This window comes from Budorcas taxicolor, chromosome 17 (genome assembly GCF_023091745.1).
Source record: "Budorcas taxicolor isolate Tak-1 chromosome 17, Takin1.1, whole genome shotgun sequence".
NCBI classification, from domain to species: domain Eukaryota; kingdom Metazoa; phylum Chordata; class Mammalia; order Artiodactyla; family Bovidae; genus Budorcas; species Budorcas taxicolor.
The window spans coordinates 8091370-8111472 of NC_068926.1; the positions used below are offsets into that span (position 1 = coordinate 8091370).

At 36.3% G+C, this 20103-nt stretch overlaps 1 protein-coding gene across 1 annotated transcript in view; it reads left to right on the top strand.

Annotated features, from left to right (window-relative positions):
• LRBA (LPS responsive beige-like anchor protein) overlaps positions 1-20103 on the top strand; it is a 746337-nt gene that overhangs the window by 645181 nt on the left and 81053 nt on the right. Inside the window, exon 47 of the mRNA XM_052655100.1 lies at positions 19527-19694. Coding sequence (XP_052511060.1) covers positions 19527-19694 — 168 coding nt within the window. The remainder of the gene's footprint in view (positions 1-19526; positions 19695-20103) is intronic.

Genomic DNA, 20103 nt, shown 5'->3' on the forward strand with positions numbered 1-20103 from the left:
CTCTCTCCTTGAGAAGCGAGAAGAAAGAATTGGGATCTTAGAGGAATAGGCAGCACAGAGTACTGTGAAAATCTGGAACCTCGCAGATTTGGAGAATGACAACTAACTCCTGAGTCACTGATGTTTGAGCCTGACGGACCACTCACTTAGTTTGTGTTGCTTTAAATCCTTTCAAGTAACACACAGTAGCCTTTCAAATAATATATAATATCTATAGTTTGTGCCTTTTTAGTATCACTGATTCTAAAATTATAGAAAATAGCCAAATATAAGGTTAAGTGGGCCTTAGGAAGTATCACTACGAACAGAGCTAGTGGAGGTGATGGAATTCCAGTGGAGCTATTTCAAATCCTAAAAGATGATGCTGTGAAAGTGCTGCACTCAGTATGTCAGCAAATTTAGAAAACTCAGCAGTGGCCACAGGACTGGAAACGGTCAGTTTTCATTCCAGTCCCAAAGAAAGGCAATGCCAAAGAATGTTCAAACTAAGCACAATTGAACTCATCTCACACTCTAGCAAAGTAATGCTCAAAATTCTCCATGCCAGGCTTCAACAATATGTGAACCGTGAACTTCCAAATGTTCAAGCTGGTTTTAGAAAAGGCAGAGGAACCAGAGATCAAATTGCCAACATCCACTGGATCGTTGAAAAAGCAATAGAGTTCCCGAAAAACATCTATTTCTGCTTTATTGACTATGCCAAAGCCTTTGACTGTGTAGATCACAATAAACTGTGGAAAAATCTGAAAGAGGTGGGAATTCCAGACCACCTTACCTGCCTCCTGAGAAAGTTGTATGCAGGTCAGGAAGCAACAGTTAGAACTGGACATGGAACAACAGACTGGTTCCAATTAGGAAAAGGAGTACATCAAGCTGTATATTGTCACTCTGCTTATTTAACTTATATGCAGAGTACATCCTGTGAAATGCTGGACAGGATGACACACAAGCTGGAATCAAGATTGCCGGGAGAACTACCAATAACCTCAGATATGCAGATGACACCACCCTTATGGCAGAAAGTGAAGAAGAACTAAAGAGCCTCTTGATGAAAGTGAAAGAGGAGAGTGAAAAAGTTCGCTTAAAGCACAACATTCAGAAAACTAAAATCATGGCATCCGGTCCCATCACTTCATGGGAAATAGATGGGGAAACAGTGGCAGACCTTATTTTTTTGGGCTCCAAAATCACTGCAATGGTGACTGCAGCCATGATATTAAAAGACACTTACTCCTTGGAAGGAAAGTATGACCAACGTAGACTGCATATTAAAAAGCAGAGACATTACTTTGCCTACAAAGGTCTGTCTAGTCAAGGATATGGTTTTTCCAGTAGTCTTGTATGGATGTGAGAGTGGGACTATAAAGAAAGCTGAGCGCTGAAGAATTGATGCTTTTGAATTGTGGTGTTGGAGAAGACTCTTGAGAGTCCCTTGGACAGCAAGGAGATCCAGCCAGTCCATCCTAAAGGAAATCAGTCCTGAATATTCATTGGAAGGATTGATGTTGAAGCTGAAACTCCAGTATTTTGGCCACCTGATGTAAAGAACACATTTGAAAAGACCCTGATGCTGGGAAAGATTGAAGGCAGGAGAAGAAGGGGATTACAGAGGATGAGATGGTTGGATGGCATCACTGGCTCAATGGCCATGGGTTTCAGTAGGTCCTGGGAGTTGGTCATGGACAGGGAGGCCTGGCATGCTGCAGTCCATGGTGTCGCAAAGAGTCGGACATGACTGAGTGACTGAACTGAACTGAAGGGTTAAATTGATTACCTTAAATTTGCTTATGTTCCCTTTTTTGATATGAAAGTCAGTGTCAGTATTTATAAGTGGAGTAGGAGAAGGCAATGGCACCTCACTCCAGTACTCTTGCCTGGAAAAGCCCATGGACAGAGGAGCCTGGTAGGCTGCATTCCATGGGGTCGCTAAGCGTTGGACACGACTGAGCGACTTCACTTTCACTTTTCACTTCCCTGCATTGGAGAAGGAAATGGCAACCCACTCCAGTGTTCTTGCCTGGAGAATCCCAGGGACTGGGGAGCCTGGTGCACTGCTGTCTATCGGACACGACTGAAGTGACTTAACAGCAACAGCAGCATTCTCCATAGGAGAAATGTGAAGGAACTAGCTAAAACACCTGAATAGACATTTGCCCCTCTCCTGTGCTATTTATTCCAATGAGGGGCTAAAAATGGTTTAGGGTATAAGCAAATTACTTCATTTTGATTCTAGATGCTGAGCTCCTAATAGCTTTTAAATTTATACAGTTTTTGTTTAGCTGTCAAAACATTTAATTATATCATGCCCAAAGGTGTAAAGCTGTCAAATAAATCTGAGTTTAGGCATAAACATTCACTAAGTTACATGTGCTACTACATGGGAGTTGTTCTTGGACAGCTTGTGAACGTGTCTAAGGGGGAGGGGCATGTCGAGGAACATTAACTCAGCAGGTACAGAACAACACCGGCCCAATGAATTGATGATTACTTGTAAAACAGCAGGTAGTAATGCCCCAGTCTTTGTAATTCCCCTCTTTGTAAAATAAAGCAGAGGAGAGAGTGTGGATTCTTGGGCTCAATTTGCCCTTTCAGAAAGCTGTATGTTTGTAAAAAATACGTGTTCTTTCTTTTCTTGCCTTAATCGTTTTTTTTTTTTTTTCTCTTCAAAAGCAAATGTATATATCATTTGTGCTTTCTTTCCTTCTCCCTTACTCCAGGATCTCTTGCTATAGGAAGAATGATCCCAATGCACTTTATGAAGGAAGTTTTGACACTGATCACCAGTTATTATGCATTTCAAGTTTGCTGTGTAAAACATATTTCCAGAGTTACTGAGTATGAGTAAGAAATAAAGATTGTATATACTTAAAATACACATGGTGATGTAAAGTATTTTTAAAGAAAGGAAAGTTTAAAGTGCTTTAAAGTCATTCTTGTCTGATTATTTCATAAATAATCATTTTTTGGTATTTGATGACATTATTTGGAGGCAGACCGTTAGCATAAATAGTCATGCAGACTTGACTAACACAAAATTCACTAAGAGGTAGGGGAGTAAAGTAAATTAGTTCTACTTTGAAGCTTTTATTTTCTTCCCCTTTCAAAATGAATGGGAAGGCCCTTGAATGAAAGCTGCTTTTCATTAGTGCTACCAAATACCTACTTGAAAGAGTTGAGTTCTCACTGAGCACCCACAGAAGAGAAAGGGAAAGCTTCCTTTCTCTACTGGAGGACCATCAGCTAAATAGCTCTTGGCTTCTCTTTTCCAATCAGGTGGTTTCACATCAGAGTTAATTACTCCAGTCATTTATTCTAATCACCCTCCTCTTATGGCTAGCTGCATTCTGTCATGGGGTGGCATCGTTTGAAGCCAGTTAAGTTTGAAAACCACTGCAGGGTACTTGAGGCTCATTAGTGAGGCCTATCCATGCCTGGCTTTGGATTTGCTCCCTGATTAACTCTGGATCTCTCTGCCTAGCGCCCTCCTCCCGCCAGCCACCAGCCCCCACTCGTCAATGCAATTGCTCCAGAGAGGAATGTTTCAATTAACTCTTGCCTTGCTGTTTGTCTTTTTGCCTGCATATTTAAGGAAAATCTCAATGCTTATATCACTAATACATATTTCATAGATTCTGACCTTATAACTGTATCCTTTGAGTTTAACTGCAATGGTAGACATTCTATAAAGAAGAGTTTTATTTTTGAAAACAAAGGAGGAGAATGGTGGTCTCAGAACGAATACATCTATGTCCTTGATCCAATTCTCCTAACCTAATAAAGGTAATGATTCCAACTCTGGTATTACAGTATTCTAGTGTGTTTTACCAGCTTGTAGCAGTTACCTGTAAAGCTTAAAAGATGTCTCAAAACAGTTTTATGTTTGACCTTATTGTTTATTGTTTATTTTATTTATTGTTTATTATTATAGTAGTTTAATTTAAAAGTGATTGCCAAGGTGGCACATTTAAGAGATACTAAAATCACAAAGACAAATAATATTTGTGCTGTACTTTAAAAAAAAATTTAAAGAAAAATGTGTATTCAAGGCCCTGAGTAGTTAGTTTGAGACAGTGTTATTACATGAAAGTATTTAAAACATTTTCTTTTTCTTTTTTGTGTAGTTCTACCAGTTTATTGCTACCAACCCACCACCCTCCACCCTCATGCACACATGCTCAGTCATGTAACCCCATGGACTGCAGCCCGCCAGGCTCCTCTGTCCATGGACTTTTCCAGGCAAGAATACTGGAGTGGGTTGCCATTTCCTTCTCCGAAAACATTTTCTAAAAATTAACAAAAACATATATTGAATTTGGTAGCTAAAGTGTTTATTTAAATAGGAAATGAGAGAAATTTTCTCCTTTCTCTTTGCACGGTAGTTTGATTTAAAAGAAATCAAATAGCTTTATGTGTCAAAGCAGAATCTGATACACTTTAAAATATGTGAATCGCATTTTGTTTCCTGTTTCTGATGTCCATGGTTGTTCAGAAATTCGCAGAATGAATTCTTACTGTTAATTCTCAAACCAAAATAATTCAACTGCTTCTTTATTAAGAGTCTTTGGACTCAGCAGTTAGCAAACATGTTGGTATTTTGTCTTGTTTAACGGTTGTTTTTTAATTTGATTTTTAAAATCTCCTAATACACAGTTAAATTAGTGAAAAGAGTCCTAGAATATAATTTATTTAGCTCTATAAATGAGATACAATCTCTGCCTTCCAGGAATTCAGCTACTAGTGAGGAAGGTAGGAAAATAAACTGTAAACTTTTAGTTCTGAAAAGCAAGTGTAAAAATGAAAACCAGTTGAGAGAACAGTAAAATCCGTAAATGAAGCCTTTGGGCTGACATGGCACATCAGATTTGGTGTATGCTCAGCAGTACTTAATACTAGTGTTACCAACACGGTCCTAGACACAGGGCGGCAGAAGAGGCACAGATGGAAAGAGCAGACCTTTGGCCTCTTGAGAGGGCAAGGGTGGGCGGTGTGAGAGAGCGGCAGTGCAGCCTGTGCGACCACACGGGGAAGAGGCGGCCAGCGCAGGTCCCGCGCTTCACACGGGCGCCCAACGCCGGCGCCCGGGGGCAGCCCGGAGGGCGGGGCGGCGAGGCGGGCGAAAGGGCGTGGTCAGGAGGAGGGGACACGCCACGCGCACCCGTGGCTGATTCATGTTGATGTGCGCAAGAGACATCACAATATTGTAAACTAATTATCCTCCAACTAAATTAATTTAAAAAGTACTAGTGTTACCCAGTGGTATTGGGTGAAACCCATTAAAAATAATTCTTAGTATAAAAGGTTTTGTATTTTTAGAATAGTGCAACTTTGGCATATACCATTCTGTTTCAGAATTTTTCAAAAGAATGTGTACTAACATGGCTTCAGGAGTCAGATCTCGGTTCAGGTTGCAACTCTGACGTTTACTAGCTGTGTGACATTAGTCTATTTACTTAGCGTTCTTAACCTCGTTGGTAAAACAGTTTTTAAAATGTAGTGCTTATCTCATAGGGTTACTATGAAGATTAAAGAAAATAATCCATGTAAAACATTTAACATAAAACTGGGCACATTGTAAGCAATCGCTAAATGTTAAGTGCCAGTGTAATTATAATGTTTTTTAGTTGGTAGTGAATTTCTTACAAGTTGACCTACAGATGCCTTTTCCTTGCATAATATGTTGGCTTTCTAGAGGCCTTGTCAAGTTTATGAATGACTTCATTTGCTTCCATCTTCCTGACATTGTTCAAGAAAAAAGAAAACATGAAAGATGATATTGTAATATACACTTCACTTTTCCTTTTTTCCATGTAATCACCCTATAGACAAATCATTTGTAATGGCTAGTAATCACAGAAATTCTTCACATTTTCTAAAACTCTACCAAATTAGCACAGTATCAACTGGATAAAGTTTCTATTGTTAATTTCATGCTTCTTATACAATGCTTTAAGATCATAGTCCCTCAGCATAGATGCTGAATTGTGCTAAATCACAAGAATTTCTTAAATGCCATTCATTCATTCAGCAGACATTTATTAGGGGCCTACTGGGTAATTAGGTCTGTGATCACAAAATTGGAAGAATATGACACCTGCCCTCTGGGGCTGACATTATGAAGATCAAACAGACGTGGCAGTAACTAATTAGAGAAATAGATTAAGTGATGTGTTTATTTATTCATTCAACAAATATTTAGTGAGTGCCTACAACTTATTAGTCTTTGGAATATAGCAGTGAGAAAGACAGCGTATTGCCTGCCCTTTTACACCATATTGTTCAGTGAGGGAGATGAATAGTAAATAGGAAACTAAAAAGTGAACATTAACTTGTGATAATATATCATATAAGAAATAATATAATACTTGTGGCATATACCACAAAGAAGAAGCACAGGCTACGATTAAAGCATTTAATATTTTATTCATTTGTGTGTATACATTTTTAATATTAATTTTATTGAGATATTACTGATGTATAACATTACTTTCCAGTGTTCAACAAAATGATTCAATATTTGTGTATTATGAAATGATCACCCCAAATCTAGTTAACAGCTGTCACCAGACATAGTTATAATTGTTTTTTTTTTAACTCTGCAGCCCAAGGGAAATGCCTTATTTTGCTACCTTGGAAAGGTTGGACAGTGCCTAACCCAAGGAAATTACATTTGATTTTAGTCTTTAAGAATGAGTAGTAGTTCACCAAGGAGGGAGCGGGATGACAGAAAGGGGTTACAGGGATACAAAGCAGCGTGAACAAAGATCGTGATGTTATTACAGTAGAGCACGTGCACTCAGCTTAACTCAGAAGGTAGAGTTCAGTATGTGTGCAAGAGACTGTGAGTGATACCCACAGAGAGATAAGACGGAAGGCAGAGTATGTGAGCAATCTGTAATGTCTTGTAAGTCAGATGGACCTTTATCTTTGGGAGAGTGGTGCCCACAAGGCCGTTGCCAAACCAGGAGCAGCAGTCTTACCTGAGAACTTGTTAAAAAGGCATATCTTGGGCTCAGCTACAGAGCTATAGAAACAGAAACTGTGTGGGCAGGAGCCCAGCAATCTGTGTTTTTACAAGTCCTCTAGGTGATCTTAGTGGTTATTCAAGTTGGAGATCCACTGCTTTAGAGAAAGGAGAACCACTAGAAAACTGTAAGGAGAGTAGTGACTTGGTCAGGTTTTAGATTGGAATTGAATGAGGAGAGGGGGATTTTAGAGAGAAAGAGAACAGTTTGGATAGTGTTAGAATAACTGAGCAAAGAAATAATAAAGCATGGAACCGAAGATAGTCACATTAGAAGAAAAAAACAAATTTGAAGATACATGGAAGGCTTATTATCTGAGTAGATAATGTTTTGGAGGGAGAAGAAAAAGCTGTTCAGATGACTGCCCCATTTCTGAATTAGTTAATTAGAGGATAGTTTACATCCATCATCAGAAAAGCAAGCAAGACAGCAAGTTTAAGAGAAGCAATTCTTCATTTTATATATATTATATATATAATATATATGTTATATATATAATATGTAATATATATAATATATATGTTATATATAATATGTAATATATAATATTATATAATATTATAATATATAATGTATAATATATGATGTCATATATATATATACACACACACACACACACATATATATAAAATGTTTGCATTACCTGAGGCAGACTTTTTGGACTTGAGGCCCTGGAGATGGTCATGATAGTCAGTTGAGGTAGCTGAAGTCTGGCTCATCTGGTCTGAGTTATATCAAAAACAAGGGCCTGGGACTGAATCATGAGGATAACGAACGCTGACAATGTCGACAGATGAGAAAGGCCTTCCATTAAAAAGTGAGAAGGAGAATCAGAAATGTAGAAAGAAAATCTGGAGGGATGTTATCAAGGAAGCTTAGAGAAGATAGAAACCTAAGTACCACAGTGCTGAGAGGTGAAGTGATGAGAGGTGAGTGATGGAGGTGGTAATTTTAGCAAAAACATTTTTGGTGGTGTACCTATAATAGACAGATGAGAGATTAGTGAAAAAGTGAAAGTGAGGTAAGTAAGCAAAAGTAACGCATTTACTTGCTTCTTTCAAGCCATTTACATTGTTGATCTAACATTCATGGCTACCTAAAAATAATTAAACAAGACTGATCCCGCTTACTAGTAATTATTCCATCAATGATTCAGAAAGAGTCAGACCTAGAGTTTATTGTGATTCAGAGACTCATAGACTGTTACTATAGATGTTATGGGGTTTCTAAGAGTGGGCAAACAGAGGCCAGTGCCATCTGCTACTGAAGTAAGATATTTATGAGGTTCATGAACACATCCACATTGTCTACTCACTTCATATAACTGATCTGCAGCAAACATTGTGTTTCCTATGCTAAACTGTAGTTTGTGGCTATAAGTTAGTTCTTAAAGTACATCGGTGACACAGCTGAGTAGATGATATGTTAGAATTCTAACTACGAACTTCCAAGGATGGAGAGTTTGCAGATAACATTGTAACTGGTAATGTTAGCCTTTTACTTTTATTGTTAGAGTATTCATAGTGCCATGTTTTGAACGCTGCCACATTTCTCCAACCGTTTATAAATGGCTGAATAATATATACTGCAGAATATTACATCTGTTTCACAAGTGAAGATATTATATCTCTGCTGTCATGTCCTAAAATATAGCCATTCTTTGTGGCACTGAGAATTGTAATGACCACTTCAAAACTGTCTCAAAGGTCATTTATCGTCCGCTGCAGGTGCTTTTTGCTTTGTAAGGTTTATCTTTTTTTAAGTAGGAGAAGCTGTATTTTTTTAAGTATTAAATATTGTTAATTCCTGAATTCACCCTTATATAAAAATGCTGTAAAAATCTGAATGCAGAGTCAGTACTTGGAACTGAATAAAGCTTTGCTGCCCAGTGTGGTATCCACTAGTCACGTGTGGCTATTGATCACTTGAAATGTGGCTAGTCTAAATTGAGAAGTGCTGTGTGTGTAAGATGTATTCCAGATTTCTAAGATTTAATGCAAAATAACTGTATATGGATTATATGTTTAAATGATATTTTTGATTAAATATATAAAATTGAAAATTAATTCTTCCTGTTTTTTAAAATGCAGCTACTAAAACATTTTACACTATGTATCTGGCTTGCATTATATTCCTGCTGGACATCATGGGTATAAAATCTGAAGGTTATTTTGTTGCCTAGAATTTTTTTGGCTCAGACAACTCAGTATTGAACATGGACATATTTTAATACTGAAATACTAGGCAAATTTCTATTATAGTTAACAGATTTACATCCAAGATAGGCTTAGTGTTAAATTCAAATCTGTAAAAGAAAGTTCAAAATATTAATACTAAGTTCAAAACTGAATTAATCTTTTACCATGTAAACTGTTACTTCTCCAATATGATCAAGGTCACATTCAAATATGGGTGTCACCCTTCACCTCTCACATTGGTAGTCAGTTGGTGGTATAAGTAATAACTTACATCTTAGTTCACTTCAGTTCAGTCGCTCAGTTGTGTCCGACTCTTTGTGACCCCATGAACCGCAGCACGCCAGGCCTCCCTGTCCATCACTAACTACCGGAGTTCAGTCAAACTCAAGTCCATTGAGTGGGTGATGCCATCCAGCCATCTCATCCTCTGTCGTCCCCTTCTTCTCCTGCCCTCAATCTTTCCCAGCATCAGGGTCTTTTCAAATGAGTCAGCTCTTCGCATCAGGTGGCCAAAGTATTTGAGTTTCAGCTTCAACATCAGTCCTTCCAATGAACACCCAGGACTGATCTCCTTTAGGATGGACTGGTTGGATCTCCTTGCAGTCCAAGGGACTCTCAAGAGTCTTCTCCAACACCACAGTCCAAAAGCATCACTTCTTTGGTGTTCAGCTTTCTTCACAGTCCAACTCTCACATCCATACATGACCACTGGAAAAACCATAGCCTTGACTAGACAGACCTCTGTTGGCAAAGTAATGTCTCTGCTTTTTAATATGCTGTCTAGGTTGGTCATAACTTTCCTTCAAAAGAGTAAACATCTTCTAATTTCATGGCTGCAATCATCTGCAGGGATTTTCAAGCTCAGAAAAATTAAGTCAGCCACTCTTTCCCCATCTATTTGGCATGAAGTGACAGGACCAGAATCTATGATCTTAGTTTTCTGAATGTTGAGCTTTAAGCCCACTTTTTCACTCTCCTCTTTCACTTTCATCAAGAGGCTCTTTAAGTCTTCTTCACTTTCTGCCATAAGGGTGGTGTCATCTGCATATCTGAGGTTATTGATATTTCTCTCGGCAGTCTTGATTCCAGCTTGTGCTTCTTCCAGCCCAGCGTTTCTCATGATGTACTCTGCATAGAAGTTAAATAAGCAGGGTGACAATACACAGCCTTGATGTACTCCTTTTCCTATTTGGAACCAGTCTGTTGTTCCATGTCCTGTTCTAACTATTGCTTCCTAACCTGCATACAGGCTTCTTAAGAGGCAGGTCAGTTGGTCTGGTATTCCCATCTCTTTCAGAATTTTCCACAGTTTATTGTGATTTACAAAGTCAAAGGCTTTGGCATAGTCAGTAAAGCAGAAGTTGATGTTTTTCTGGAACTCTGTCGCTTTTTCGATGATCCAAAAAATCATTTGAGATCAAATGATCATTTGGCAATTTGATCTCTGGTTCCTCTGCCTTTTCTAAAACCAGCTTGAACATCTGGAAGTTCACAGTTCACGTATTGCTGAAGCCTGGCTTGGAGAATTTTGAGCATTACTTTACTAGCATGTGAGATGAGTGCAATTGTGCGGTAATTTGAGCATTCTTTGGCATTGCCTTTCTTTGGGATTGGAATGAAAACTGACCTTTTCCAGTCCTGTGGCCACTGCTGAGTTTTCTAAATTTGCTGACATACTGAGTGCAGCCCTTTCACAGCATCATCTTTTAGGATTTGAAATAGCTCAACTGGAATTCCATTACCTCCACTAGCTTTGAACTTACATCTTAAATCTTTGTGAAATCTGTCCCTCTTCTTCACTCCTGCTGCTATCTTCTTGATCGAGGTTCTCAGTATCTCTCATATAAGCTATTTACAATCATCTTGAAAACAGTGAAAGTCAGTTGCTTAGTCATGTTCTACTCTTTGCGACCCCATGAACTGTAGCCTGCCAGGCTCCTTTGTCCATCAAATTCTCCAGGCAAGAGTACTGCACTGGGTTGCCATTTCCTTCTCTAGGGGATCTTCCCAACCCAGGTATTGAACCTGGGTTTCCTGCATTGCAGGCAGATTTTTTACTGTTTGAGCCACCAGGGAAGCCCTGTAGTCATCTTAGAGATTACTTTTTACCTCCTTAGTCTCCAAAAGGATATTTCATCTCATTTTCCCTAGAACCTAGTATAGAACAGAACTGATAGTAAAACCTCTATAAGTAAATCTTATAAAGGTTTGTTGATTGAATGGATGACAGAGCTGCTGATAGTAATCAAAAGTTGCAGAATGAAAAGAAACTTTTACCCTACGTAATGTACATGTATACAATTGAACCCACAAAGTAAGTACAGATGTAATTCTCTGGCTGAACTTGTCAGTGCTTTAAAAAAATATTCAACATTTGCATCCATATTCTTTAGTTCAAGTTTGTCTTTATTGGATATTCTTGGAAGTGGTGATATAATAAGTGTTTTATTTTGCCAAGAATTTTGATTTGCCAATATAAATTTATGGCAGTCAGTCCAGGGAATTGTTGGTGCCATGAAGACAGCTCCTTGTTTTTATCTGAAGTCCCTGTGGGATTAAACTACATCTGGCAATAAGTAGGGATTCTGGTCTGGCCATCTTCAAAGGCAAGACTGCTAGTATTTATCAGATCTATGTGGATAAGCAAATGGGAAGGGATTAAATTTTTTTGGTTTTGTTTTCCTTTTAATAAACAACTATAAAATTAAAACCTCCAGCAGTTCCAACAACAAAGTAATACATTTTTCTATGATTGTTGAAGAGGAAATCTATTCTTTTATTTCCTATACTTAGGCAGATAACAAAGAATTTTGGATTTTTTCTTAAATATGGATTTTTATAACTAGTTTATCTTAGAGAATATTACAGCCATTTAGAATACCTCAAATTAATTTCCTAGGAATCCTTTACTAATTCTTTGTAAAGGGTTGAGCATTGAGTACAGTGGTTTAAAACATTTTAATATCGATATATGTTTGAATATCATGATTGGTATTTAGAAGCTTCTGTTGCCATTATCCATGTGGGAAAGTTTATCCAGAATTTCTTTCAGAGGAAACTCTTGAACTAGTCTTAAGGAAGACAGCTACCCCTTCCAAGTGAAGGTGGGCTTACCTCCCATAGAGACTTGTTGTGTCTTTCACGCAGGCATTTGTTTGCTCACATTTTAAAGAGATTATTAGTCCTATGATTCAGTTCAGCTGTTGTTGAAGTATGTGGCTCTGCATTTACTGACAAAATAAAGTGGCTGCATTCCAGGTACTTGTCGTAGAAAGTAATCTAGAATTCACCATCCAGTGCCTTACCTAAGAGAAATACTATTTATGCAGGATTGCCTGAAGACTATGTAGTTTCTCCATTTGTCCATACTTCAGATCTTCCCCAGGATTAAGTCAGTCCCTCTGAGAGTCACATACCTGGATTCCATCATATTGCCACGGGAGGAATTTCTTATCTCAGGAATAGAAATAATGTGTTTTTCTAGGCCATCTGGTTTGTTTTTACATTATAGTCACTTTTGACTCTTCTAAGTGTTCTTGTTTCTTTCTTTATGTTGCCTGTTAGAAAGCTTAATGTCAAATACATGGCATACTTCTCACAAGTCTACAGAATTTCATGGCATAGTTTTTATGTACTTCTTACCCTTAGTTTCACATTATTTTATATTGATACCTATTCATTACTATAAGTGTTGTGAACTGCTTTCTGAACCAGGGCATGCAAAGTGTAAGCAAATGATAAATTAGATGGGTATATCTAGCCTCTAATTTTAATTGTTCTCTAGCATTCCTTATTAGATTTTTTTAAAAAGCTCCATCTGCCTAAGTGTGTTGCACTATAGCTAGTTTAACATATCTGTACATTGTGAATTCCTAGATTTTAGATTAAGAGTGACCTAAGGTTGAAATGTTAATTAAATGTTTTAATGTTCTGTAGCTCTAAAGAAAATAGTTGGGTAAAATGTCAGCGTATAGGACTATTTTAAACATTAGAAAAAAATCATCTCTCTGAAAAGAAGGGTAATTGTACAAGTTTGCCTAATCCTTTTGATCTTGGCGCACAGCAATACAGACTTCAGTTGAGATTAAAACTATGAATTTCAAAGGAAACATGGCCTTCAGTGTATAAAATATATAACAGCTGTTTGACTACTCCATTTAAAACTACACAATAACGATCGTAGACAGAATGATTCTCCTGCCAAAAGATGCACAAGTGCTTGATGGCTATATCGAGATGTGATACTGGCTCACTTTCCTCTAGTAATGGTATAAATGTAGCAGCGAGCATGTGCTGTTGGCTGCGCAATCTCTCTTTTGCCCAGCAGTCCAAGGGCAGTTTAGAAGTACAGAACTCCTTTAGTGATTTCTCTATCTGCCTTTCAGTCCGCACTTCAGTATGTTGTTGACTAAATTTCATTCTTTTTAACTGTCAGATATAATTTTTATTCTTAGCATCCCACAGTTTTTTCTAGATCCTTAATGCTCTTTTATTTCCCCCCTTGGCATTCAAGAATTGTTGTTCTTCATGTCGGAGCTTCATGCATACTGTTTAAGCCCCAAAGTTAAACTTTTCTCTGTAGCTAATATAAAATCTGTTTAACATTTTTGTTATATATTTACATTAAGGTAAATATCTGAATTCTGAACCATTTTGTAATATATTTGTAATCAATAGGGGAGAATGTTAAGCTCATGTTAGATTATAGTTCATCAAATGCTTTAGTATTTTCACAGCTGTGTTTCACCTGAACAAGTAATCCTTAAATAGGTTAATTAAATGCATTTTTTTAAAAAAAGGATTAATGTGAATTTGTCACATCTTGAAAAATCCCATTTGGAAAGCGTATTCACATTCTGAATTTCTATCTGTCCAGTATGAAAAAAAAATGTTGATTTTTCTCTTGACCTTTCTTTCCCACAAAATTTGATGTAACAGCAATTTTTCTTTTCTATTTTTTTCAGTTTATTTCAGAAAAGGCAATTTGTAGGTAAATTAAAACTTTGCTGGAGTTCCTTGGATTTTTCATGAATCGAGAGCCAGCATTTAAGGAGTTAATGTATCTTATTAGAGGGACAGGAAATCTGGCAACTATTGCAGAAACTAGACCTAATGGTGCACACAAACAATTTGTCAGTCTTCTTAAATGTGAATAGCTTTCCGCAAAGTGGCTGCTCTTGCTTTGTTTGAACAGGCTAAACTTTTCCTTTTTGGACTTTAAATCTTAGAAGTGAAATGTGATCCACATATTCAATCAAAATCATTTAATTCAAAGCATATTTTGATTGGAACAAAGTTGACATGGAAAGAAACTCTAGAATAAAAAAGTTGAAAGGACTTTATATCATATATTTAGCAGGAAAATTTGAAACAGTTCTAATTAGGCTGAAAAAAACAGCTTTCTTCAATGTAAATTACAAAGGTCATATATCAATGTTAAGGAAACATTACCACTAGTGTTTGAAACCCAGCACATGCAAACATAACAGACCAGCTCATTTTAAATCTGTTTGTGTGTGTGCGTGTGCGTGTGTTATAAGAAGGCCTTATTACATGTATTGAAAATGAAAAATACTTCAAAATTCCCAGTTCATAATGTTGCATATTAACATTTTTGCCAATCCAAACATTAACTCCTTTGAAACTTAGTACTCTCTACACTCAAATGAATTAAGACTCTTAATTACTTGTACAAAAAGTCACAAAACTAATTCTTATGTTTTAAACTATTAAAATATGATTAAATGCACCTTATAATTAAATACATATCAAGTCAAGAGAGAGAGTTAGTGATTTTTATTTTATTTGAAACTTACAGCTATGGCATTTTGTATATTGGAACAGAATCAGGCCTTCTCAAAGCCTGGGGTTAGAAATAGTGAGGTAGGGGTACAGAGATGTGTACCTGGCCTGCAGAAACCTATTTCCTTCTGGTTATATAATTATTTCTATACTTAAATAAAATTTGACCTGCTTATTTGATTTTTATAAAAAATTATTTATGCTATAGATACCAGTAGCTTTTATTTAGCTGCTTTTCTAAAATTGCATGATATGAGAAGATTTAGCAAAAGTGTAAGTAAATATTAACGTTAATCTGGGAATTACAAGTATGAGAAACACAAATAATATACAATTAAGGTTTCCTGATCATGAGGTAAACAATTATCTGATAATTTCTTTTGTTCATTGAAATTGGTTTTCTTGATTTTACCTAAATTTTGTGTTAGAAAAAATTTGATTTTTTGAAAATAAAAGGCAATTGCTAGAATATTTCTAAAGCATGAGTAGACTACTAAACATATGATTGCCTTATATTTTAGAATTTTTATTCTCAAATAGCTTAGAATTTCTTTGAAAAACCAAATGATTTCTGCCTAAGTTACTGTATTATTTGACTCCACTATAAAAGACAAGAATAATTTTGTGTAACATTTTTCAGCAATAAATAATTCATTTCCTTAATGGGTTAGTTTCAGGAAAACATAGATTGTGATCTTTCAGTGAGATTTATTGTTAGACACATATTCATATATGTTATAATTATTTCTGACACAGGGCTACACAAATGAGTTATTTATGAATAATTTACTATTTTCTTTATAATATTAAGCCTTTAATTTGTTGATGTTCTGCATGTGGACCAAACAAATGAAAGTTACTAATAAGTGTTTGTATTTGACATCTGTATACTGTACTTTTTAGCATATCTCAAGTGTTTTAGACTCTGCTTAATAGATCTCATTAAAAAAACAGATATCAGCCCCAAGACAGTTTGTCAAGACTAATATGAGTCCCCCTGGATTGGACTGACAATTCATGTGAGGCTTCATACAGTAGTCTTTTCATAGTCTTATTTGAACCTTAACAATTGAACATTAGTTACTGATTTATTTTATAATAACTCAGATGAGCTGAATATTATTGTATTGTGTTGGACATTTCAGTGGGTTTTCTTTTTTACAGATTTTACTCAGAGCACACATTGGGTGTAAATGATGTCTAGCCTGCTAGGGGAGTGCTAACAGTTGATTGGTTAGGTTTGAGAGCAGCATGGGAAGAATGTTACTATCCCCTAGCTGCAAACCGTATTTAACTCCAGTCTTAATGAGGACTGTCTGTCTTTAAAGGCTTTGAAAAATCTCGGATGCTTAGCATTCCACTGGCATATTTTTATATTTTTTGTGATGCAAAATGTATATATAAACAAGTATTTATATAAAGAGTATCTTTAAAAAATCCTATGAAAGAGAAATTAAAGAATTTTTAATTTGATGGTTTTGAATCTCAAAAACAGAAGTTATAAAATGTATTCCCAGGGTTTTCCATTTTGAATTATTTGTGTTTTTTTACCCTTAATAATTTCCTCCTGCTTGTCCTCACCTCTTCTATCAAGTCTTCAGTAACTGCATTTGTTTATTATCATATACTATTGGTTAGGCAGTTGTCGCTCATTGGTATCAAAAGAATGTTAAAGTCCTGAACTGATTTTGTGCTAAAGTGATTTTTAAACTTTTGGAAATTTCCATATATCCGTGGTCGTTGTCTTTGTGTGTTCCCTTTAAAAGCTCTGTTGTAAGAAAGAGCTGAAGACTGCTTTAGCTTTTTAAAATGTGTTTAAAATTTATTCATAAAAGTAACGTGTGTATCAACCTCTGGAAGAGATTTTGCCAATAATGTGATAAATTACTGGGCAGCCCCTTACGGACTGGCCAGTGTAACAGGGTAAGGGGAGGCCCGAACCGTGACACTCTGGCCATTTCTGCATGCACGTTTGTGACATAATGCGAGCATACTGCCTGTCATTTCAGCATTTTTGCTAAAACATTTTGATGTGGTGTCAGATGTAAAGGTTTAAGCATCTAAATCTAACCAACTTCACCATTTTGAACGTGCGTAAAAAAGTAATCAACATTAGAAAGGCTCACAATTCTGTTTGATAACACATAAAATAAAATTGCCCTAGTTTTTAGAGCTTTAATATTGAGAAAATTTGTACTGCATCATTTGCTGAGCCTTCTGGAATTTTATAGTCTGAAATCACAACACCACCGACACTCAGGAGACTCCTGACTGTTTTATCTTATTAAACAATTTTAAAATCATTAATTTTTAATTAGCTTAGATGCAGGGTTTCTTTTTATCGTTTCAATAGTGTGTATATATGAACTAAACGTTTTTTATTTAAACTACTGGCGAGAGTATTATTTACATAAATAGGTGTAGGTTCTTCCTTACAGAACCTACTGTGAGTTTGCTTCATGGATTCACACATTTTTGTAGACTCAGAGATATTACTTGCTCATCTATTATCGTAGAGCTTTTCAGCAGCTTATTAACTCAGATTTTGAACAACAACTAAAAAGGATGTAAGCTCAAAGATATGTACAGGTCCTTCCCTGATTGAAAGTTCTAATTAAGTGAATTGGAGAAAATTAACTGAAATTAGCTGTCAGAAAGTCACATTTAAATGAGTGATGAGCTAGTCTGGCAGTAAACATTTAAATGATATAAATTGCCATTTAAGTGTATGGTTTAATGTTTGTCATGCATTAATGTGACATGAGACTGCAGTGACAATCAAGCAGCTTGCTCTAATTTGAACATATTTAGGGCTTTTGTGTAGAGAGTGCTGCACACAAATTAAGACAATTGCTGTTTTTATGTGTCACTTTAAACATGCACTCCACCCCCACCCCACACTCCCATCGCTACCCAAGGCTGAAATTAATGAAACAAACGTATCATTTTTTGTGTGCAACTTACATCAGTAGTTCCTGATTTTCAGATTAATTTTAAATCTATGAGCTTAACATAGGAATTTACTGAAAGTTATTACAGTCTCTTGTCTTCTTATGTCAAATAAAATAGGAAGTTTTGTGCTCTCTTAGCTGTTTACTAAATTTGTAAGTATAGTGAGTTTTATAAGAGATGCTTTAAACAGTAACTTTTCCTTTGAAACTGGCTAAATATTTTCAAGGCTTATTTCAGTCCAGGTGTACTTTGAAATATGAGAATTGTCTAGAGTTTTATTTTTACACTCTATGATATATGATATATTATGAAGCCAAGTTAAATGTTATTAGTTAAAGGAAATATATTATTTGAATGTAACCATAAACAGTTTTTTATTCATAGGCCCTCATTTTAATAAAGCACATATCTACACAAGTGTACACCTGTGAACTTCTGGAACATCTTTTGTCACAAGATTATTTGTGTATCTTATTGGTTGTTTGCTAGACAAGTTAGTCAATTTTGTTTTAAAACCACCAGTTTTCTTTTCATAATATTGATAACAGCATTAATTCACACCAAAAATGCATCCCAGTCATGCACTTATGACTCTGAAAATAAGAATTTCAGTGTGATACATTACCTGATGTAACTTGGTACACTTCAAATTAAACTTCAGAGTTTGAGAGCTCTGTTATTCAAACAACATCATTTATTGATAGACTAGCCCATCATGGTTTTATGTTGGAATAATTTTTAACAACATTAAATAATATACAAATGAATACTTTTCTTTAAAAAAAGTCTCTGCTTATGAAAACTCTTTAGCTTTTTAAACTTTATTAAGTTTAGCAAACATTTATTGGCACCTATGGTGTTTCAGGAACAGTGCTTGTAACTCTGGGAATGTGGTGATGAATTGGAAGTGATCTTGAGCCCAGCATTTCTACTGAAAACTTGATTATGTTCATTCATTATTTATTGGACACTGTTATGTTTGTAGCATCAAATATTCAGTCCAATTTGATATTATTACATAGAATAATAATCCAGTAATTACAAGGATCACTCCCAAGATCTAATCTGTTGGTTTAGAATCTCGGTTGAAGTAACCAAATGATTTGGTTATTGTTGTTGCAGTGGGCAGCAAAATGTTTTAATTCTAGAAAAACTATAAATATTTCAAGTGAATAGTCAGTGTTTAATATTTTCACATTTGCTGTTTCAAACCAGCCTTTACATTCTATGACCTCCTTTCTTTGAAACATAAATTGAGTACCTGCCAGGTCCTGAGTCACAAATGTGATCAAGATAGGCCCAGTCCTGGTCTTCACAGTGCTTACAGTACACACAGATGAATACTGAAGTGTAAACAATCGGTTGTAATTCAGTGTGACAAGTGCTGCAGAGTCTCTAGTTATAAAAAAGGAGAACAAATTCTAGTGGAAAATAAGGACTTCAGAATAACTGGGTTCACAGTTTAGAGTTAAACTTCAGTGCTTATTCTAAATTTCTCTGTATCTTAAAAATAGAATTCAGCATAATAATAAAAACTACATTTTTTTTTCAGGCCCTGGAGAGTGAATTTGTTTCCTGCCAGCTTCACCAGTGGATTGACCTCATTTTTGGCTATAAACAGCAAGGACCAGAGGCTGTTCGAGCCCTCAATGTATTCTATTACCTGACCTATGAAGGAGCTGTTAATCTGAATTCAATAACTGATCCTGTATTGAGAGAGGTAGGTTACCTGATTGAGTCTAACGTGTATCTCTAGACCAGAAGCTGTTAAATGCCATCTTCCCCACGCTTTCATTTTACTGATGATGAAACTGAAATGGCAGCGCACTCCAGTGTTCTTGCCTGGAGGATCCCAGGGACGGGGGAGCCTGGTGGGCTGCTGTCTCTGGGGTCGCACAGAGTCGGACACGACTAAAGCGACTTAGCAGCAGCAGCCGCAGCGGCACACTGAAACCAGCTGGGTAGAGTAACGTAAGCAGGATAGCCTTTAAGTTAGTGACCTACCTGGGACTTGATGCTTGACTCAGTATAAAACGAGAACTTTTCCAGTTTGACCCCATTAAGGGAACAGTAATCATATTTATTATTTTTATAACCTTTAAGGCTATTCACTAGTTTAATGAACTAGG